General features: G+C 42.4%; 1 protein-coding gene across 6 annotated transcripts in view; it reads left to right on the forward strand.

Moving 5' to 3' along the window:
• The window catches only part of SPIRE1 (spire type actin nucleation factor 1), a 151,051-nt gene that overhangs the window by 42,296 nt on the left and 84,315 nt on the right, over window positions 1-24,440 (forward strand). For 5 of the 6 annotated variants that reach the window (XM_053245019.1, XM_053245016.1, XM_053245017.1 and 2 more), the window contains one exon: window positions 12,752-12,982. In XM_053245019.1, coding sequence (XP_053100994.1) covers window positions 12,752-12,982 — 231 coding nt within the window. Of the gene's footprint in view, window positions 1-12,208; window positions 12,256-12,751; window positions 12,983-24,440 lie in introns of those variants that run through there. The other variant, XM_053245021.1, reaches the window with a different exon arrangement.

A 24,440-nucleotide genomic window follows, 5' to 3' on the forward strand; every position in this document is an offset into this window, starting at 1 on the left:
CATCATCCCCCTACACACACACACACACACACACACACACACACACACACACACACACCATGACACATGCACTGTTTTTAACACATGGGTTCTTGAGGGCACAAACAGCAACTGAACTCACAAGAATGTAAAAATATAAACAGGCATATTTACGCAAATAGGCACTAGCAGAAACTTTGCAACATGCAATTTAATCTATTTCCCACACATTTCTTTCCCCTCTGTCTCAAAACCAAAGCTCATGTTCGGCCACCTGGCACAGGTCACAGTCACACTTGGCTGTCAAGCAGCAACCACACTACCTGGGATAGACTAAAGAGGATTTGGGGGCCCCAGGAGGTGTGGAGGCCTTGGACCTCTGCCTGGAAATAAAGGGGGAAGAGTGCCTCTGCTAGCATTGAGAATAAAAGCTTCATTTCTCTGGAAGCCAAATAGTATGCCAATGTCCAAATTCTTTACTGCATGGCACAGAATACAAGAGTTTATGACCCTGTGGCTTGATGATTGACTTAAAATGTTGAGCTACATGATCTGGCTTTATGAGCTACATGTCACATAGATAGCTTGCTTGGCATAATGCAAATCTAATGCTTCATTTAGGTGTCTAGTGTACAAAAAAAGCCTCATGTGTTATATTTTGTTAAATGCTTAAGCTTAAAGAAGCTTTAATTGGGTTACCTGGGAGAGTGCCTTCTTCTCCATCACCCCCACCACACATTAAGATCATCAAGAGAGGTCTGTCTCCATATACTTATAGCTCATCTAGTGGTGACCAGTAACTTGGGAGCGGGCCTTCTCTGTAGTCACTCCTGGGCTGTGGAACGCGCTCCCTATAGACATTCATGGTTTAACACCTTTACCAGCCTTCAAAAGTACCCTTAAGACACAATTTTTTTTAGCCAGGCTTTTAGTAATTTATGAGTTTTAAACTTTTAATTGCTGCTTAGATTTTTTAATTGCTGTTGTAGCAATCAGCCCTTCTTTACCCTAAATAGTGAACCAGAAGTGAACCCTGTCCTGACTGACAGGCTAGGGAACAGCCACTCGGCACACTGTGGCTGGGACCTTGAAACCTTGAAGTGAAGGGGGTCTTTGTGTGCAGAAGGAGCTAGGAGGTGGATGAGAGAGGACAGGCGGAAGGCTGAGTACGCTGCTGCAATGGAGCTTTTGCTGCCTCATAATCAAAAGCTAGCCTGAAGAATTCTCTCATGGAAGGACATCTGCAGATCCTTGAGAGACAAGATTGCAGGAAGCTTGAAATCTCTCCTGGAGTTTGGAGTGAGTTTTAAGGGGGAAGGAAGCCAGGGCTTTTGGACTTCTGAAGAGTCTAGCGAGGGAACAGTTTGTTAGAGCGCTTAGGATTTCTTTCCTTTTGTGCCATGCAAATCCTAACAACTGGTTTATTGTGTTTTTATTTGTGACTTAACAAATCAAGGCAAACTGAGCCAATGCCTTTTTTCCAACTAGGGCATTGTAAAAGTCCCTGTAAACTCTCAAGGGAGCTTTTTGTATTCGCTTGCATTTTCTATGCAACTGGGATAACCACAATTTTTAAAGTGTGCCCGCCCAATATCATCTGAGGGTGTTTTTTGAAGTATTAATGTAGTTACTGAGTGTTCCTTTTACTTGTAACTTAAAGCTGAGAGAGCCTCAAACTGAAGTAGTCTGTAGTATTTTGAATAAAGTTTTTATCTTTTTGTTCTTTGGACTTTACCTGCCTCTGAGTGGATTCTGAACTCAGGAAAAAGGGGTTTTACTCTGGTGCAAACATGCCTCAATGTTAATTGTTCAGCAACTCACTCTACCAAGTGCGTTCATCACATGTAGGTTGCACACGGAAGGGGTTTTGGACTGTCCCCTTAAAAATGGGAAGGAGGGCCTCCCTGGACATTCACCCAAATTGTGTGTGGGCAAACCCTGTAATAACTAGGGTGCGGTGGCAGCGAATCAGCTACTGAGGAAGCAGTTTAAGTTTTTAAAAGGAACAGCCTTTGTTACGAAAACATGGAGGGAATAACTCAGTGTTTTTCTTCCCCACACGTGGGCTTGCTCTGAGACAAAGGCTGGGCTTAAATCCGCTATTTGCTACAGCTGTAATTTCTGAATGTGTTAGATTTTTTAGTTCTTGGTTTTGTTTGTCTTTGTTTTTGTGAACTGCATGGAGCCTCTGGAGTCAGGCGGTGTAGAAATAAAATAAATAAAATAATAAATTAATTGTAACAAATTCTGAGATTAGATATTTTTACATTTTACAGAGAGATTGGTTTGTCAGGTAAGTTTTTGGAGTGCACTCTCTCTGTACATATGGTGAGTCTGCACCTCCTGTTTCTGTTAAGATGTGCCATAAAACAGGGATGAAGAGCAGAATTGGTACATACCTCTGACAAGCAATGGTGAATCCAACCACAACTTCTGTGATCCAGTACAGATTTCTGGGCTGGTTAGCAATCCCCTTATTTGAATCCCCTTATGAATCCCCTTATTTGGCTGCACTTTTACTTATAGCCTAGATTTAGTTAACATACTACGAGGGCAGATCTGTAGGCCCCTTGTACTCAGTTTGGACCAATTCGCAATCATCCCAGGAATTACCACCATGTTTAAGGTAGACATGCCATTACAACAGTTAAAGTATACTTTGTTTCAAAATGTTTTTGTTCTGGAGTTGGAGGCAGCATAGACAAGTGATATCTATGCTTCCTCAATATCAACTAGACACAGTAGAACAATACCTCATACCAACAAACTGCATCATTTTTCATTTGTTCACATTTGTAAGGTTATAATAAACTGAAATGAGAACATTCTACAGGGACTTTGCAGTGAGCATACTTTGGAGTGCAGTGCTAGGTCAACTTTTTTTCAGCCCTCGCTTGGTTTTTATCCATTGAATAAGCAATAGACTTACACTATAGGGTTAACAGCAGAATATTTTTATTAGTTTCAAATAAAACAAGTGCTTCTTACTTTCTTTCTTGGTTTGCTGAGGGAGTTCACATGAGTACTTTCCAAACAGAAAGATTAACAGTCCTTCATGCTGAAGAGTTCAAACACAGAGTTTTCTTACCTGCACATACCATTCTCAAGGATGTTTGGAAAAAGTCATGTGCTAGTATAGAAACAATGTCCATACTGGAATAGAAACCTTGATTAATTTGTTTAGACTGGTCCAAGAAATTATATCTGGTATAATGAAATAATTGTATCTGGAACAGAGAGGCAGAGTATCCAGAACTGAATTAAAATTGCATATCTAAGCCCTGTGCATTGTGTTACATATCCTCACAATGTTTGTTTATTAGCACCAATGAACAACTGGAAACACTACTAAATGGAATCTAAATCTATTCTTAAACAACATGCATGTTTAGGATTTGTATTACAATAAAGTTTGGGCAGCAATGGGGGAGTGGATGGGAGGAGAAGATATGAGAGCGTGGATTTTGTCAGCTTGTCTTCCTGGCCTCGGCCTGGAGAGATCACAGTCTCCTCTCTCGCCCTCTAGTCCAGCTAGGATACTGGTAGCTAGAGACTGGTTCTTGGAGACCGTCTCTTAGAGCAGCATTTGGTTTGCTGCTCTGTGTTCATTTTTTAGTGTCTGACAACTCCACCTGTGGGCACTAATTTTCATCTGCCCCAGCTTGGAGCCACCTGTGAGAGGGGTGACTCTGAGTTTTGGGTGCTTATAAGGACAGAAGGAGTGCCTGTGGTGTGGCCGACGGCACAGGGGGCCAGCCTTTGCTGCCAGGGATTCAGTGTGGGACTGGGGTCTGGGGGAGGAATTATATTAAGGTGGGGTTGGAGGTCTGGGTTAAAGCTTGTTAGTCCTCCCTTCATTGGGCTGTGCCATGCCTTTTGTTACAATGTGTTTGGGTTCTCTTAGGCAAGGCAATGTGAAGGGTGCTTCCGGCAGTTCTGGGGCAGCTATTACTGTTGTGGTGGGGAATAGAAGAATTGCCATTGGCAGAGCAGCTGGCCATTATGGAGGAGGGGAAACCAGTAATTTAATAACTGTTTCCACTTCCGGCTTCTCTGTCAGCTCAGGGAGTAGTTGCAACTGCCCACAGAAGCTGGACTTACTCCTTTGCAATGCCAGGCCAGTTCAGAATAAGACCAAAATAATCCATGACTTGATCATGGATGAGGGAGCCAACGTGCCTTATATAACTGATACCTGGATGGGGGAGGCTAGAGGCCCAGTTTGGGCCCAGCTTCTCCAGCAGGGTACTCTGTTGTGGATCAGCCTAGGGTTGCTCCTGGGGGGGTGGAGTGGCTGTAGAGTGGCCATCTCCCTTACCAGGGCCCTGTGCGACAGCTGACTTACATTGAGTGTGTATTTCTGAGGTTGGGAACTAGGGATAGATTGGGGATTCTGTTGGTGTACCCTCCACCCTGCTGCCCAACTGACTCCTTTACTGAGCTGATGGAGCTGGTCTCGGAGTTGGTGTTGGAGTCACCCAGACTTTTAGTGCTGGGGGACCTCAATATCTGTTTTGGGGCTGGCTTGTCTGGTGCAGCTCAGGAGTTCATAGCAGCCATGACAACTATGGGCCTATCCCAACTAGTTTCAGGACCAACTCATGTTGTTGGCCACACACTCAATTTGGTCTTTTGTTCAGATCGGGGGGGGGGTGTTCTGTGGGGGAGGGATCTGGTGGTTTCCCCATAGTCATGGATGGACCACTGCCTGGTTAGGGTTGGTTTCACAGCCACAATCCAGTTCTCCAGGGGTGGAGGACCTATTAAGATGGTCCTCCCGAGACAACTGTTGGACCCAGTAGGATTCCAAAAAGCCTTAGAGGGTTTGGATGTTGGTCCTGCCAGTGATTCTGTTGATGCCTTGGTGGGAACCTGGAATAGACACCAGGGCAGTAGATATGATTGCTCCTAAGCATCCCTGCCGACCTGCTTTAAAAGTGGCCCCTTTGTATACAGAGGAGTTGAGGGATCTGAAGCAGCAAGAAAGGTGAATGGAACTCAAGTGGAGGAGAACTTGGCTCGAACTTGACAGGACGCAGCATAGAGCCCATTTGAAGGTTTATGCAGAGGTTGTGCATGTGGCCAAAAAATAATAATTCTTGTCTGCACGCATTGCTTCTGCAGGCTTGTGTTCAGCAGAGCTGGCCTGGGATGTGAGGAGTTTGATTCAGGCTCCTTCCATTTCAAACCAGTCTCCGGAGATTATGTTCTGCTGAGCTGCTTTTAATGAATTCTTTGTGGACAAAATCTCCTGTATTCGGGCCAACTTGGACTCCACTATTTCAGCAAAGCCTATGAAAGGGGTGTCCAGTAATCCTTCTTGCAATATTAGATTGGATCAGTTTCAATCTGTGATGCCTGAGGATGTGGACAATCATTTCGGGACAGTGTGTCCTACCACTTCTTCTCTGGATCCTTGCCTGACTTGGCTGCTTCTGTCTAACAAGAAAATTGTTGGACATGGCCTAATTAATATCATTAATTTATTGCTGAGGGAGGGTAGGATGCCTCTTTGTTTGAAGGAGGCTATGATTAGACCACTTCTTAAGAAGCCTTCCCTAGATCCCTCAGTAATGGATAGTTATAGGCTGGTCTCCTTGCCATGGTTGGGCAAGGTGATTGAGAGAATGGTGGCTAACACGCTCCAGGAAGTTTTGGGGGAAACTGATTATCTAGACCCATTTCAAACTGGCTTTAGAGAGGGCTATGGGGTTGAGTCAGTCTTAGTCAGCCTGATGGATGACCTGTACCAGGAAATTGAAAGATGGAGTGTGACTCGGCTGGTCCTTTTGGATCTCTCAGCAGTGATCGATGCCATCGACCATAGTATTTTTCTGGATCGCCTGAGGGAGAGTGGGGGATAGGAGGCACTGATTTGCAGTGGTTCCACTCCTATCTCTCAGGCAGATTCCAGATGGTGGAGCTTAGTGATGGTTGCTCTTCGAAACAGGAGCTATTATATGGAGTCCCTCAGGGCTCCATTCTGTCACCAATGCTTTTTAACATCTACACGAAACCGCTGGGTGAGGTCATCAGCAGATTTGGTGCAAGGTGTTATCAGTATGCTGATGGCACCCAAATATATTTTTCTTTATCATCATCGTCGTCATCATCATCATCAATCTTCATCATCAGGAAATAACATTCATTCCCTAAATGCCTGCCTACAAGAAGTAATGGGCTGGATGAGGGACAACAAGTTGAAGCTGAATCCAAGCAAAACGGAGGTGCTCATTGTGATTGGAATTTGAGGGATGAGTTAGATTGGAATTTGAGGGATGAGTTAGATCTTCCTGTGCTGGATGGGGTTACACTCCTCAGGTGCGTAGGAGCAGGTGCGTAGCTTGGGGGTACTCCTGGATCCAGGCCTCACCCTGGTATCTCAAGTGGAGGCCATGGCCAGGAGTGCTTTCCATCAGCTTTGGCTGATTCGACAGCTGCACCCATTCCTTGAAGAGGATGACCTCAAAACAGTGGTGCATCAGCTGGTAACCTCTAGGCTTGACTGTTGCAATGCGCTGTACGTGGGGCTGCCTTTGTATGTAGTTTGGAAACTTCAGTTAGTTCAAAATGCGGCAGCCAGATTGGTCTCTGGGGCAACCTGGAGAGACCATATTACGCCTATTTTGAAACAGTTGCACTGGCTGCCTGTAAGTTTCCGGGCAGAATACAAAGTGCTGGTTATTACCTTTAAAGCCCTGAATGGCTTGGGTCCGGGCTACCTTAGAGAGCGCCGCCTTCTGTACGATTCCCATCGCACACTGAGGTCGTCTGGAGAGGTCCTTCTCCAGTTACTACCAGTACATCTGGTGGTGACGCAGAACTAGGTCTTCTCTGTAGCTGCTCCTGGCCTATGGAATGCACTCCCGGTAGATATCTACAGTTTAGGCTCATTGTTGGTCTTTAAGAGAGCCCTAAAGACTTACTCGTTTGTCCTGGCCTTCCTAGGTTTTTAAATTGTTTTTAAGTATTTTAATTGGTTTTAAATTGTGTTAAAATTGTTTTTATATTGTTTTAAGTAGTGTGTTTTAAATTATGTTTGTTTTTATGTTTTTTAAACTATTTGTATCCTGCCCAGAGCCTCTAGATGGGGTGGTTTATAAATGTAATAAAAATAATAATAAATTGGGTTGCAATTGGATAGATGGAAATGTATGTTTTATATGGGTGGATTCACACAATCGCTAGCAGGTTTTCAAGTGGGGGAAATGTATGAAACATAGAGAGAGCACTCCCAGCAGGTGTGACATTCAAACCTGCCCAAGTCCAGATCCTGAAATCTGCCTAACCTTCTCCCAACTTGCGTAACCAAGGTTTGGAAGTGCAGCAGATAATCTCTGGAGGATGTTGGGCAGAGAGATCTGGCTTTGGGAGGATTTGGGCATCACACCTGCTGAGAGCAGGTTCCAAACATATGTATCTCCAGCATTCCACCCCCAACCCCCCGCCTCTATTCCCCACTTACAAACCTGTCAGTGATTATATGAATCTGCCCAATGTATAGGTGGAGACTTGTGAAATATTTTAGAAATTGTAGAGTGGAGAAATTTCTTTCCCATTCCCAATGCTTTGAAGAATCAGACTTGGTTGTTCACGGGGAAGTGGGTTCAGAAGTGGTCCATCCTCCCTTTCCTGTTACTGCAGGGACTAATGAGTAATTTCATCAGCAATAGTAAACATCCATAAATTCTTCTTTATTATTGGCCAGGAATTAAACTGCCCTACATGGGTCCTGGCAAACTTACGAAGTAGCGGTGAAAAAAGCCAGCATCTCCTTTAGTTTTATTTCTCATAAGGAATGTATGTATTGTGAAGAAGATACTGAAAGTGAGGATCATTAAGATCTGAAGGTGCTGTAAATGCAGAGGATCAGGAATCTGAGGCAGGAACTAATATTGACTTCAGATTAAATAAGAGATAATATTCCCCATCCCCTTTTGTCTCTCAAGCCTCAATAGCTGGACTGGGGAATTATTTGGATAGCAATTCCTTGCCCTGGTGTAATTTTTCTGCAATTCTGAAAAATACACAGGGACTCAGTATTTCAGAACTAGGTAAGTCCTTCATCATGGCAGGTGAGGAATAGTTTCTAATATGGATTATATCCTGTTCTTCAGAAGCTTATTGGGCTGATTCAGACATCACATGGAACCTCAGTGAAATTTAACACTTGTACACATTTATCTCCAAAAATAAATGTAGAGGCAGGGCTAGTGTTCAGCAATCCCATCTTGTTTCTCATGACCATGGTTTGCAAGTGTCTCACCCACCTTTCCTTCCCTCCTTTCCTTGCTCATATAGAATCCCAAGTGCCTTGCTCTGCCCTACCACTGGCAGACCCTCACTCAATCACCCACTTTGCAAACGTTGGTCATGATTACAAAGGAGTGGGGTTTACCTGGAACAAACTCTTTTAGTTCTTTTTGCCTATTCTCCAGATGCTCTTGGCTTTCTACAGAAGGCAAAGTAGCTATTAAAGGACCATACCTCCTGTCCCCAGCTGCAGTCTTGTACCAATAACCTCTAATCATTTCCTATACACTAGCAGAAAGCAACACTGCTGTCTGTTGAGAAAGCTGAGATATATTGAAAGGAGCCAGAAGGGGAAGTGAAATAATGGAAGGGGACAAGATTAAGTTCAAATAAGTGATTCTTATGTAACCAAAGATAGATAACAGAGTGCTGTTAGGAGAAGGAAGAAAGGCAATCTGACAGTAATTGCATTCCTGAGAAAAGTGGTGGTGGTGGGACTAACTGCCAGAACACACAAAGAGTTGCACAGCTGAAATGGAAGACAGAGGAAATTTTCGTGTGGATACAACATTACTGGGAAGAGGGGGAGATTTTAAGGCAAAGACTATCCTGAAGTGTTAGAGCTAAAAGGAGGGAAAGATGAGACAACGTTTGGAGAGCAGAGCTTCAAGGTTGCCTGTTATCCTGTTAGGATGTGCACAAACTGGTTCATACACTCCTGGGAGGTGGTGGTGGGCACACACGCACATCGGCCATTTCTGGTACGACGCTGACCGGGACAACAGGGAAGTACTCTGCAGCCCGCGCCAATACTTTTGGGGAGAATGCTGGCGGGGAGTGATGGGGCAGGTAAGGGCACCCTTAAAAGACCCCCCGCCTCCGAAACAGCTCGGACGCTGGCATTCCAAACTGGTTTGGCACTCCAGAAAAGTAGTGCCTAATTGGTTCGTGCACATCCGTACTGGTCTTATAGATCTTATACACTCCTCAGGAGAAGTTAGATGGAGATGGTTGATTGTGAGTGGAGTACTGAACAAGGCTCACTCACACAATACTGTTGAGATTTTGGTTCAGCAGCATATTGAGGAGAGGCTTGCAATTAGGTGTCAGAAGTGGCATATCTGAATTTGCAAGATGTCAAGCTCTGATGTAGTGAAGAGGAGTATCTTTAAGTAGTATCCAGGTAATAAGCAAGATACTGAGTGAGACCAAGAACCAGGTCCACTGCTAATCAAGGCTTGAAGGCAAGGTAACTTAGCTAAAGAATGGGAGCTGGAGTCTCTCAAGAGGAATCAGCAAGGTACAGCTGTTAAATGGCAGTTTTGATAAAGCTAGGGAAGAGCCACACCCTTCTTGCCTAGCCTAAGCAGGTTCTACTCTCAAGGAGTCTTCAGAGTAGGCTTTTCCTCCTGAGTAGAGCCTGTGGAGGTCAAACCATGAATAGTCAGATGTGCACTTATTTGTCTGTGCTGAACGTCTTCCTGAGCATGGCAGCACCTCTTTTCTTGGCAGCTAGGGGGTGAGCCTGAGAGTTCAAGAGGTGCTGATGATTGTCCCCTGAGAAAGACTGGTTCATTGGTCTGGGGAACAGCACAGAATCCATGGGAGGGACTGGCTAGGATGGTGCTTCCTTGTTGGCTGGAATGGAGGAAACAGATGGTGCAGGGTCTCTGGAGTCCAAGGGCTTTGGAGGTACCATGTCCTCTCCCAGTGAGATGTGTAACAGGATTCCCTCTTCTGGGGTTTCTGGAAGTCAGGGCACTGAAACGGCTTCTTTCCCTGATGTATCCTTCTCTTCTTTGGAATTGTTTGTCTTGGCCCTGAGTCAGTACTGATTCTGACACCCTTTAATATGTCCAACCTTGCTTTGTTTTCTCTAGCATTCCCCCACAAGTGCTTTGAATAGATCCACTTGGAGGGGGAGCATTAAGGAAATCCTCTGGACTAACTGGCAAGAAAGGACCTTCTCAGCTTCACTCTTGTTAGTAAAAATCAAGAATTAAACTGGAGTAGGGAAAGATATAATGTTGGGGAAAGGATTTCAGCACAGCTTGAAATGTCCAGGGTGCTTTCCAAACTAGCTGTTCAACAGCAGCAAAATGCCCCTGTTCGGGCAAATCACATTGAAAACGTAAACAGCAGGGGGAGCAGTCTTGCAGCAACTAACAACCCGAAAAAACAGCAGCTTCGTTACACTGGATATAGGACGTCCTAGCTCTATATCACAGCGATTAAAGTCGAGACAAGGCACTGGCAATGTGAATTGCACACTGCTGTCCGCGTAGGGACTGCAGTGTCACAACGCAGGAAGTATGGACACTTGCGATATGACCCCGTTGCAGGATCTAATCTGGAAAGTGCCCAGCTTTATGCTGCAATATTGGGCTGCTGCTAGACTTCAGTTCTTCTGGGGAGGGATCTGAGAATAGCGGCAGGGCAGAGTTGTCTTGAATTGTATCTGCTAAGCATCTCTGGATTTAAAAGGGAAGATGAGTCCTGTCTGCAATTTCATTTCTAGGCAAAATCTGGAGAGATGACATAAGGAGTTGCTAGGCAGATTAGGGGAATGTTGTGCCGACACCAGTGAGAGACACTTACACCCTAGAGCAGCCATATTTCACAGCTGGTCTGGGCCATCATCTCTATGAGCAGCAGCTCTTAGAGGGAGGAATCAAAGAAACAGACTCCTGTTTCTTTGACTTTATCTAGGTACACAAGCCACCTTCAAACCTAGAGTTCAGATCTTGGTTATTTGGCAATAAATAAACCATGGTTAATGTCATGGCATGGGTTCAGAAAATAACAGCAACCTAGGTGATATAAAACAGGCAGAGTTTTTGTGTGCATTTGAATGGTCCATTAAAAAAGATTCTGAGCTGTGGGCAGCAAGATCATTTAAGCTTCAGACTCATGAAGAAATTATCCAAAAAAGGAGAATTACGATTGTGACAGCCATTTTGGCTGAGAAGAGCCTTTTTAATGTTTGCAAGTACAGCCATGCATTGGAGCTTTGTTATTTTATTTATGAGCATAGGCAACCTCATGAAGAAGGCAAGCATATATAGACAATACTCTGTTGTGAATGTAGCAGAATGGCACTCGTGATAAATATTCAGTTATGTTTCCAAATGACTAAAAAGTAAAAACAGTGGGCAACAACCAAACTAAGTAAAGACCAAGTCCCAGTGAAATTAATGGGCTTTAAGTTAATCATAACTAACTTGTATCATTGATTTCTGTGATGCTAAGTCCTGACTAACTAGTCTGGATGCTACCCCGTGTTTTTAAAGCACATTTTAAATGGTTGAAAAATTGAGATTGCAGTTTAGCAATCTCAGTCTCATAGATACTATGTCTGATCTTGCTTGTTCAAATATGTGTGTATATATTAACTAGATGTTCTCAAACACTCATCTTCATCTAACATCTAAAAAGCAGCAGGGGAGATTGAGATTTGAAAAAACTCACTGTGCTTGGAAATCCTGGTTTAGCTAAAGCAGCTGGATGTGCATAACCTGCCCGCCCCCACAAAAAATTCTGCCCTCTCCATCCTGCTTTTTAGAAGCTTAATGGAGAACCAATTTGTCATCTGGCCTGTGTCTAATTTGGCCCATAAGACATTTCTAGCTTCTTGTTTTCAAATGCTTTGAGATAAGTCTACTGTAATTATAGCTTGTATGCAAATGTTGTGTAGAAGGACAGTGAGAGAGAAAAATGCTTTTTAAAGCATCTTAAAGTAAATAATATTTCATAATATAAGTGTAACTTTGCACTTACATTATGCCACATGCTTTGGACTTGCTTTATTTTATAATGTTCAATTACATTGTTTTTGTTATAGGAGTGGGGACCTGCAGGTTTTGGGATTGGGAGGGGCAGAGACGGCTTAAAATAATGCTGGATTTTTCTGCGTGCCTCAGAGTTGCACACCCCCACCAACCGAAGGGACCCACTTTACCCCTCTCCCTCCTACTATTTAACTGACCAAGGTATCTGCATGGAGAGTATGCATTTAATTAATAGGTGAGAGTATTTTATTGAAATAGTGAAAAAACTACTTCTGCAATAAAAGCAATAAGTTTTAATATGAATGTATTATGTACTGTTATTTTAATTAGCCTAATTTTGTTTGCATTTACCCCCCAAAAGCACAACGGTAAATGTTATTTTTTATTACATGAAGATGCTCAACTTTGTTATTGTCTTACAGTTCAAGGAACGCATATTCAACGCATGAACGCACATACACACCTTTACCTATTCCATTCTAGTGGTTTCAAAGCTGCTGACACATGGGTCAGGATTAAAGAGATCAAATTTAGATGTTGGTTCCTCATTAGCTTAAATATTTCCATTTCTGTGCTGTACATGATGCTGTTTGCTTGTGCAACATTGACAGAGCAGATAATGTCTTTCTGTTATATTGTATAAGCAAATAGTAGTAAAAATATCAATATGGATTTGAAGATAATTTATTTTCTATATCTAAAAATGCTATAAAACAATTCTTCTTTTTCAGGTAATAGAATCATTGGGAATTATAATTTATAAAGCACTGGACTATGGCTTGAAAGAGAATGAAGAAAGAGAGCTAAGTCCTCCTTTGGAACAGCTTATTGATCATATGACTAATACAGTAGAAACAGATGGGAGCAAAGATGAAGGCTATGATGCTCTCGATGAAGGTGTAGAGGATGAAGATTATAAAGAGGATGTTGAAGTTATACAGTCTTATCGAGATGTCATGAAGGTACAGTACTGGCCTGATTAATTTGTTTTGATATTTAAAATAGATGTTTTATGGTATGTGGAATTTTGATTAATTAATCATAGTTCACATTCTGACTCTAACATGAAGTATATAATACCAAGCATATGCCGTCAGTTGGTTGCTGAAACTCCATAACCCATCGTTCCCCTCACCTGAGAGTTAAGAAAAGTTGGAGCTAATGTATATTCCACCCCCTTACAGAAAACCACCACTTCAGGGGCTTAGCTACCTTTTATTACACTAGTGCTATCATTGTCAGTGGAGGGCTGGGTTTCTGGAAGACAAGCAGCCAGCAATGTTCTGCTGTTCTGTGTTTTAGGTCCCCACGTCCTTTCCTTTTCACAGTGCTCGTGCCAACTAGCTTTATCTGCTGGCATTAGGGAAGCAACCGCATCCCTAATGCTCTAAACCAGGGATTCTCAGCGTGTGGGTCCCCAGATGTAATTGGACTTCAACTCCCATAATTCCCAACCAAAGACCACTGGGGCTGGGGATTATGGGTGAAGTCCAATAACATCTGGGGACCCACACGTTGAGAAACCCTGCTCTAAACCATATTTTAAAAATATAGCTGCCTTCAAAGGAAAACACAAACACACACACACATACACACACACACAAATCCTGACACCCAACAAATAAAACCAACTACTATCACTAATAGTCAGCCAAAGGGAATGCAGAGAAGTAGTAGTGCTGGCAAAGAGAGGGAGGAAGGGAGGAAGAAAAGAAAAATAGAAGGTCATAAAAATGTGGAGGAGGAGAGTACCTCTCTAGACATAAAGAAAGATAAAGGAGGGAGAGAAGAAAGGAGACTAATGCAAGTGAAAAGGGAGAAAGGTGAAACATGAAACAAACTGCTCCTTGTCATTCTGCCTTTCATTTTTGATGGGCCTCCAACTAATTGGTCAACAATTTAACAGCCTGATTAAAATGCTTGTTGCTGAATTATTTTTGCATTTTTGTACATAGCACTTTAACGTAAGCAAAACAAAGTCCCAAGGATTATATAGTCTAAATGTTGATGATAGTGGGAAGAACAGAGGGAAGGAGGTCCTTCTAGCTCTTTAATGGCCTCTTTATTGTTAGTTCATCTTCTACTTCATTGTCATGCACAATATGTGAAAAGGCCTTTATGAAAAAGAGACTTTCAGATACAGAAAACATAGGAATTCCTGTTCTTCAAACAGTTTTTAATTCCTAATATAGTGTTCACTGCGGTGCATAATTTGAAAGATTTTTTTATGTGAGCCAGGAGAAAGAGTTAGCAAGTAAGCAAGAAGATTATGGTAAGCAGTTACTAAGTGTACAATTAGTTCCAGTGAACTGAGGGCCAAACTAAATAACATAATCACATCATTGGTCCTTTTGTGTTTATATTTTTTAAACAGAAATAAGAGCTGTAGGTATCTGTCAGGATCAGAACTGTGATGCGGGTGGGATGTCCTTTTAACACTAATTCTGCACTGCAGTTCCCATGAAAATGTCCCTTACCAGCACCACTGCTATTTGCATGGGAAATGAACTACTGAAATAATTTCCTTAAAAACATTCTGGAAAATATATTCTTGTGGATCTCAAAACAGTGCCTCTCTCCTCCTGTAAAGTGAGGAGGTGGAGCTTAAGAAGCAGGTGGGAGTAGGTTGCTTGAACCCTTCCTATGTGCCAGAACTACTTCTCCTAGGGATATGGCTCTAATTGAACAAGGGAGAGCAAGAATGTCCCTGGGCCCATGAGGGAGAGGGGCCTGTTGAATGGGTAACAGACCACTCTTCTGTCTCCCTGACTCATTGGCAAGCTGTTGGCTCCTGATCAGAGCGTGGGAAATGTGTGACATTATTTGTATGGGAGCGAGAGAAAGGGGCATTCTGAGAATGTTTTGTTTTTCACCATAAGTTCTTCTGCAACAAAGACACAGTAGGGAGAAGGGAGGAGGAGGAGGCAGGGGACCTAGGGACCCATCTTTACTTCTTGTCCCAGGATCTATCTCAGCCTTCTCCCCCTATTGTTTTTTTGGCTGCTGGGATCTCAGAGCCCCACCAAGATCAAAATGGCTAGTTATTTTTTTGGGTGTGTGTCATGGTTAGAGTGCTGTACTAGGACCAGGGAGACCCAAGTTCAAATCCCCATTCAGCCATGATACTTGCTTGGTAACTCTAGACCAGTCACTTCTCTCTCAGCCTAACCTACTTTACAGGGTTGTTGTGAGGAGAAACTTAAGTATGTACTACATTGCTCTGGCCCCTTGGAGGAAGAATGGGAAATAAAATAAAATAAATGGGGGAAGGGTTCAGCAACTTCCCCAACCTGTCCTTTCTGTACTTTTAAATTGCCCTCTTTCTGACCCTATTTCATAGGAAATCAGCTACAACCTAAAACTAGTACATAGGTTTGATACCTAAAGTCTAGTTTGAACCTTATTCATAATAAACTTAATCCTGTGACTTGTTAATTTAAGCGTTTGTAGTAATGCAGTATATTTGAGTGTATTGCTAATGCTGTTTATAAAAGGGTTACTTGGCCACATACTTCACATAAAACTAGATCTGAGGAATTATTTGTGTGTCATTTGTTTTACCACACCCTTGTAGGGAGGGCAAAAAAGCACATGTTTGGGTGTGCCTCTAAAGCATATTTATATCTGGCTATAAAGTATGTGCCTACTATACCATCTCTTACTCATCAACTGTCTCCTGTTAGCACGAGCCTATTATGGGTAATTCCCCATCAGCAGATCTTTCTTCTTTGCTGGTAGAGATTCTTGCAGCATATTTTCTTGCCTGAGAAATGTTCCATTCTTCGAATAATGTGCCAGTAAAAAGTGACAGAGATCTTTATGCTGGCTCTACTTTGTTTTTCAACAACTGATTAACAGGAGCACAGATGCATTCGCTCTAATGTAAGCCCTCTTAGGAATTTCATCACTGCATTGATATAATATTCTTCTCCAGCCCACACACCTTCATCGCATTCCACTTTCCTACGAACTCCTAAAAGAGACTCTACATATCTTAGTCAGATTAAGATCCTAAATGCACTCATTGTGTGACAACAAATGAGTCATGCTCTTCGGCACTGTATTGTTGTGGCAATTGGTGGTACTTGTTTGTCTTGTGTTTGTCTTGTGATGTTTGGGTCAGTAGATTCTATTAACTTTACTACTGAAGACATATTAACATATTAGGTACACATTAAAGGTAAAGTGCCATTGAGTCGGTGTCGACTCCTGGCGACCATAGAGCCCTGTGGTTTTCTTGGTAGAATACAGGAGGGGTTTACCATTGCCATCTCCCGCACAGCTCTGGCTTGCTAGTCAAGTCATTTCCCCACTGCACCATTAGGTGGCGTAGGTACACATTAGAGATGTATATATCAGGCGGTATAGAAATATAATAAATAAATATTAGTGTACCTAATAATAACATAGTCACTTTAAGTGGCGCAGTGGGGAAATGCTTGACTAACAAACAGATCCTAATTGGATGGTTGCCAATTTGAATCCCCACTAGTATGTTTCCCAGACTATGGGAAACACCTATATGAAGCAGCAGTGATAAAGGAAGATGCTAAACGGCATCATCTCATACTGCACGGGATGAGGCAATGGTAGATTCCTCTTGTATTCTACCAAAGAAAACCACAGGGCTCTGTGGGCGCCAGCAGTCGAAATTGACTTGACAGCACACTTTACTTTTGCTTTAATAGTAATATATTATTATATTATTATATGGCTGACATCCTGACTAAAAAAGGGTGCATGCTTCAGGGACTGCAGAGGCGTGATGGGAGTCCTTGGGCACTAGTTCCCCTGTGTGCACATTGTTTCACAAAAGCTCCCTGTACTCCAGAAGACTCTGCAACATCAGAAGCACATTGCTGATGATCAGCGATATATTTTTGATTGTGCAGAGTCCTTCTGGAGTATAGGGTGTTCTCAAAACTCTAAAGGCTCTTGTGCAACAGCACATATCCAGGGGGACCAGGGGAACAGCACAGGGCTCTCGTTGCAGCCCTGTAGTCTCTTGAAGCATGCATACTGAGTGAGTTAGGATGTCAGCCACTGATGAGAAGAGCTGAATGTGCAGTAGTGTGCTAAGCAGGGTATGCCCTTGTTTGCCTTTGTATGGGTGACTACATGTGAGGACTGTCTGCTGTAAGATATTTCTCTTAGAGGATGGGAGCCACAGCTCAGTGACAGATAATCTCGTTGCATACAGAAGGTTCCAGGTTCATTCCCTGGCATCTCCAAGTAGGGCCAAAAGGGACCCCTGTCTGAAACTATGGGGAGCTGCTGCCAGTAAGTGTAGACAACATTGAGCTAGATGTACCAGTGGTTTGACTCAGTATTAGGCAACTTCCTACAGTGTTTGCAACAGCATGCAGGCCACTCAAGATGGCTTCTGTACATACTCAGATGCCATTTCCTGCCCAAAACTGCCCAGAGGCTGCTGGAAGCAGGGAACTGATGCAGCCAGAGTAGCATGGCTTTTCCAAACCGACAGCTTGACTGTTTAATACAAACAGTGCCACACGGGGGCGGGGGGTGGGGCGGGCGGGCCGGCGCCAGAGGAGCAACAGAGGGGCAGGTAAGATCTGCCTTGCTCCAGTTAGTGACCAGCTTGTGCCCACCGAAACAATTCAGCTGGGGCAGCTCAAAGCATTTTGGCGCCTCAAAATAGAGGTGCCGTAACGCTTTGAGCACATCACTAATCTGTGGCTGATAAACGTAAATGCATTATGAAAAAATGAATGCTTTACTTTTTGAGGGTGTCAAAAGAGTTTTATTTCCCCTTATTTTTTTTTTTAAAGTTTCCTAAGATTTTGTATGTTTGAGAATGTAACCTTGTCATGTTCTAAACCTAGCTACACTTGAATGAGCCATTATGGACTTCTTATCTTCTATGGGGGAAGAATATATTCTGTGCCATTTGCTTTCTTGTTTAAAGAAAAAAAATGTATTTTCCCCTTCAGCTGTATCACACTCTTAATCCCTTTGAACCACTGTTATTTCAATAATTAACTGTTAACTTTATGAGGTGTGTTTCTGAAAGCAAGGTCAGGCTGAAAGTTGGATGGTTCATAAAATTTAAAATAGTTCAGGCTGATATGTAATTTATTTAAGAATAAGATGTGGGAGGAAATATATTTTTCTTATGGGATTTTAAACATGACTATATTTTAGATTTTATCGTCTGAATGAAAAAGTTACAACTGCACACACAAGGCCAGTTCAGATGCCATGCAGAATCTTGACTTCTCGCATCATCAGTCAGCCTCAGGAGCTTGCACTTTCCACTGCCCACACGTGAGTTGGAAGAATTCCACTTCCGATTGTGGTTAGAAACAAGTCGGGATAAGTCATGATGTTGTCAACAACATGCTCGAAATAAACTGCAATCTGAATTCAGCTTCAGGTAATTGTTTATTTCAATTACTTTGGTTAAAATAACCAGTCACTTTGACCATCACAGCCAATCCTGGCTGGTTTCTAAACACACTGGAAGTAGAATTCTTCTGACTTGCATGGTGACAGGGGAGGGGGCAACACATGATGCTCCTGAGGCTGATTGATGGCACTGGAAGCCAAGACTCCACTTGGCATCTGAACCCACAAACATCTGTATTGCTCCACTTTACTGATCACTACAGATCAACCATTTAAGTTGTGCTGACTTAAAATTAAAACTCATTTGGATAGATATGCCTGTAACTTTTTAAACACATCAGGAAAAATTGCAAAACTACCACCAAACCATAGCTGTTAATTAAGAAACTACAGCTACAACCAAAAAGGACCCATACAGTCAGGGTTTTCAGTACAATTTACATCCAGTGGCTGAAGTGGCCAATGTACTTTTGAACTGAGTTGCACTAACTCCTTTGGGGGCTGTCTCCTGAATTGTTCAATTGGTAAATAGGATTTCCAGGATTATTGTCTAAGAGTGGCATAGCATAAACTAGGAACTCCACACTGCTTTTTTGTTGCCAGCATACTATCCAGGTAGCTACCTTCTGCTGACAGTAGAAAAATGGGTTACATATATGCACCGGGTTTGGGCATTGTTTATTTGGGAAGAATCTTGGTCTGTCAGTGGAACTGAATCTAGCTGCAATTCAAATTCTCCTGCTAACTGAGCAAAGGGACACTTGTTTAAAGTGGTGATTCTCTTTACTGAGCAGGGGGAGAGCGACTGGCCCCATCCAGCCCCAGCACAGCATCCCTTCAGTGGCTGTTACTGGTTTCGTTTTCGATTCTGAGCTCTTTGGGGACAGAAATCCATCATTATTTTTATTTCTCTGTGTAAACCACTTTGGGAACTTCTGTTGAAATATAAATATTCATTGCCGTCAAATACAAGCTGTTGTGAGTCAAGCTAGAAGTGGTTGTGTCAGCCACATTTGTTTTATTAAATCTACCCTGTTCATGTGTGAAGTGGTAAATAGTAAAGAGCTGAACCTTATCTCCCCATCCCTGATTTTAAAACTAAAAGGGGGCACATAGATGAGACAAGCTGAATGATTTGCCTCCTGCTGCCTGACTTCATTACAGTCCATTGCTAGAGCTCTTTCCCCCGACCCTGTCCCCGCATTGGGCTCCAGCAGGGATGAAAGGACCTGGGTTTGCAGGTGGGCCACAGTGGATTGCAGTGGGTAGGGAGAACTGGTGAAAATCAGGGATACATGGATCTGTATCCATGTATTGTTGTAAACTGCCCAGAGACGTAAGTTTTTGGTGGTATAAAAATATGTTAAATAAATAATAAACAAAATCTGACCATGCAGAGGTGCAGCTATAACTGAGCAAATGGGTTCAAAGAACCCGGGGCCCTAAGCTCCACCCCTCCTAATTACCTTCATTATCTCCCTTACTTGGAGGGGCCACCAGATAGAGGGGCAAAAACCAGCCTCCGTTCTCCTAGCTATGCCTCTGTAACCATAGATGATAGCAATGATCCACTTCAGATGTAGTGACCAATCTTTAGTTTAGCCATTGTGTATGGGCCTCATGTGCATGTAGTCCCTCTTTGCTTTCTTCTGATTCCCTCACTTCTTGGTTTGATCAAAAAGTCTTGGGTTGCCTCCAAACCAAAATGGAAACCACAGTTTTGAAATGGTTTTGATTTAAACTATGATTTGTGTAAGAGTGAGGAAGGTACAGAGACGAGGGGAGCATATAATCATGAAATCTCTTCATGATGGCTAAACCATGGTTTGGCACTTTGGGCCTCTGTATCAGTGATTCAAATCTTACATTACTGGCAGGTATTTAGAAGTGTGCACAATTCTTGAATCTGTAATAGCTTCTAATAATTAATGTATGTACAAATAGTCATGAAAGTTTGGTCTGTTAACTGAAGCTGAAAATTGTGTCAGTTTCTACAGTGTATGGGATGGTTTCATCATTTCTTTGGACTTGTGATACCACAAGGAAAAAGCAACAACATCACCCAAACAAATTCTGTATCACAATAGCCAAACTATATTACATGCAAACAGATTGATGTAAACCCTAACCTTGACAGTTGCAGCTAGTATGAAAAATAGCTTCAGAGAGAGAGATATTTTGTGGAAAAGCAGTAATAGATTGCTTTTTCACTGACCCATCGCCTTAAGTTTTCAGTCACCTGTTTGCAACGGTGCCTGGACACTGACAAGCGGGAAAAGTGGCTTTCAGTGGAAAAATGTGAGCAGAAGAGGGGCTGATCCATACACATACCAATGCATCTCCATTGAAAATTACTCCCTCACAAAACTACAAAACCAGAAATTACAACCATAAATACATGCACTAGGGAAATCGCAAACGGGATTTGCGTTCCATTCAAAGCTTGGAACACAATGCAAATCCCCAGAATGTTATGTCGGAATAACCAGTTGAACTTGCAATGTTTTGAGTATTCCAAGCACCATTTTGGAGGCCTGTTTTTCCCATCCTGACTGGTTTTGTTACTGGTTTCCAATTGGCTTGTGATCACCTTGCTTCTTTGGTTGGCTTGTTACCATACAAATCAAGTAGATTTGAAAAGAGAATTCTTGTAATGGATTAAGGAGAGATAAAACAGAAAAAGCTGGGAGGATTCAGCTTTCCTCATCTGCATCTCTCATTTGCTTAAAAGATGAATCTGCTGCCATCTTGTGTAATTTAAGCCTGATATGACATGGATCCGCTATGTTTTCCACTGTAGGGCAGCTGGGGTGGAATGTGATTTAAATCAGGAGAACAGAGCAGAAGGGAGGATTATACCTCACTTGCTCCAGCAATGCAGCCCCAATTTGATTTGGAATCCCTGTAGCTTCTTTTAACTTTTGTTAAAAAATGTGGGAGACACAATCACAACTCTTAACATCTCATCTAGTTTGGCCCTTAGAGACCTAGCAATGCTGTAGTGATTCATCATAACAGAGTATAAAGTAGTTGTATATATGCCAAAGTAGACTAAAATGTCTACTTTCAGACAGACAAGTCGGATTGATCAGTTCCAAAGCTGACTGGATCTGTCTGTGAGCTCATCTTATGGGGCAAACATGTGCGCCGTCTAGCCATTAAAGCTAATAAGTCCAGTGTGCATTTTTCAGTTTCACTATCAGCATAATGATGGCATTAAATCCACCTAGGCAAATTGGATAAGACAGCAAATAATCTGGACTTGGGATCAGCAAGTCAATCCTCTCTTTTCATTCCTGAGCATAGACTTTGCTGTCATTGAAAGGTTTAGCTCTACTGATTGAAAAGAGTCTCTGGAGAAAACCATAATAGAAAATACTAAAATAAACAAGAATAATCAGGTGATTAGCCCTTTTGGGGGTGAACATTTTATTTGAAATATCTGCATTATTCTGGTACCTTTTAAAAGTTACAAAGTACGTTATTCAGTTATGTTTGAATAGGTTATCTTATTGAATAGGTTATCCTGTTACGCAGCAGTAGGGTTAAATATCATTTATTTTGCACACCTTTTTCAGTTGTAGTGTAGAAAGTGACCAGTAGCCATGACTGGTGATGGATAGAGGGGTTATTCAGCAAAATCAAAAACCCCTTATTAAAGTAATAATGAACATATAATATTAACCATGCTTCTTGGGCAGCTCTTCATCAGAAGTATAGCCAAGAATAACTTGTTCATGGAACGTTCATAGTATCTGTAAGGAAGATTCTTCGTTTCAGGCCCTCAAAACACTTTAAAAAGTAGGTACTTTTAGATCTACTCAGCAAGGGGGGGAAATTAAATTGTTGTGTTTTAAATTTCTTGTTTTTGTTTTTAACTATTGTTTTAATGTTGTTTTTATCTTGTAAACCGCCCAGAGACACAAGTTTTGGGTGGTATAAAAATATGTTAAAATAAATAAATTAAAATAACATTTCAGCAATCATCAGCTCTGTTGGTCAGGAATAACTATATTTTAAAAAATCACAGAAATGAAATATGCTACACTAGTTGTCTGTAAAATCAAGGCCATTAATGTCAAATGATACCTCCCTGTTGGCAAACATCTTCATCTTGAACCATTTAATGTAGCACTTGGTTGTATTACATAAGAACAGCCTTGCTGGATCAGGCCCAAGGACTATCTAGACCAGCATCCTGTTTCACACAGTGGCCCACCAGATGCCTCTGAGAAGCCCTCAGGCAAGAGGTGAGGGTATGCCCTCTCTCTTGATGTTGGTCTCCTGCAACTGGTATTTAGCGGCATCTTGCCTCTGAGGCTGGAGGTGGTCAGTAGCTACCAGACTAGTGCCCATTGATAGATCTGTTCTCCATGAACTTGTCTAAGCCCCTTTTAAAGCCATCCGAGCTAGTGGACATGTCCACATCCCATGGCAGAAAATTCCATAGATTGATTATGCGCTGTGTGAAAAAGTACTTCCTTTGGCTGGTCCTAAATTTCCTGGCACTCAATATCATGGGATGATTCCTGGTTCTGGTGCTGAGAGAGGGAGGAAAATTTATCTCTGTCCACTCTCTCTACTCCATGCGTACTTCTATACACCTCTATAATGTCTCGCCATAGTCACCTCTTTTCCAAACTAAAAAGCCCCAAATGCTATAGCCTTGCCTCATAAGAAAGATGCTCCAGGCCCCGATCATCTTGGTTGCTCTCTTCTGCACCTTTTCCAGTTCTACAATCTCCAGCTTTAGATACAGTGACCAGAACTGTATGCAGTACTCCAAAATGTGGCTGCACCATAGTTTTGTATAAGGGCATGATAATATTAGCATTTCTATTTTCAGTCCCCTTCCTAATGATCCTTAGCATGGAACTGGCCTTTTTCACAGCTGCCGTGAGCTGAATTGACACTTTCAGCAAGCTGTCCACCACCACCACAAGATCTCTCCCCTAGTGAGTCACTGACAGCTCAGACCCCATCAGTATATATATGAAGTTGGGGTTTTTTGCCCCAATATGCATCATTTTACTCTTGCTTACATTAAACTGTATTTGCCATTTTGTTGTCCACTCACCCAGTTTGGAGAGATCTTTTTGGAGCTCTTCACAAACTGTTTTGGATTTCACTACCCTAAATAGTTTAGTGTCATCTGCAAATTTGGCCACTTTGCTGCTTACCCAACTTCTAGATCATTTATGAACAAGTTAAAGAGCACTAGTCCCAGTAAACCCAGAGGGACCTCACTTCTTATTTCTCTCCATTGTGAAAACTGTCCATTTATTCCTACCCTCTGTTTCCTGTCTTTCAACCAGTTACGGAACCACACATTAACCTGTCCCCTTATCCACTGACGGCTAAATTTACTCAAGAGCCTTTGGTGGGGAACTTTGTCAAAAGCTTTTTTGAAGTCCAAGTATACTATGTCAACCAGATCACCTTTTATCCACATGCTATTGACACTCTCAAAGACTGAAAATGGAGGTGATTTTCCCCAACTCCCCGCCTTTCTTCAGCCCAATTTGGCCCAAAAATTCTGCTCATGAGGGTTGAGGGATCCTCCAGAGCACAATTGTATTAGGGTACAAGAGGGCTATGTAAGAAACAAACAGGATTAAATTATTATTACATTATCTTTATTATTTTCTGTCATGGACTACCTGTAATAGCTTCGCAGATTACCAGTCTGTGGACCACAGTTTGGGAATCACTGTTGCATGGAACAGAAACAGTTGGATTATATCATGCAAGATAGCTTTTTAAAATAATGATACATCATAATTAACTATAAGAACATAAGAACAGCCCTGCTGGATCAGGCCCAAGGCCCATCTAGTCCAGCATCCTATTTCTTACAGTGGCCCACCAGATGCTGCTGGAAGCCACTGGCAGGAGTTGAGGGTGTGCCCTCTCTCCTGCCATTACTCCCCTGCAACTGGTTCTCAGAGCCATCCTGCCTTTTGAGACTGGAGGTGGCCCACAGCCCTCCGACTAGTAGCCATTGATGGACCTCTCCTCCATGAAGTTATCCAAACCCCTCTTAAAGCCATC

This window comes from Hemicordylus capensis, chromosome 4 (assembly GCF_027244095.1).
Source record: "Hemicordylus capensis ecotype Gifberg chromosome 4, rHemCap1.1.pri, whole genome shotgun sequence".
NCBI lineage: Eukaryota > Metazoa > Chordata > Lepidosauria > Squamata > Cordylidae > Hemicordylus > Hemicordylus capensis.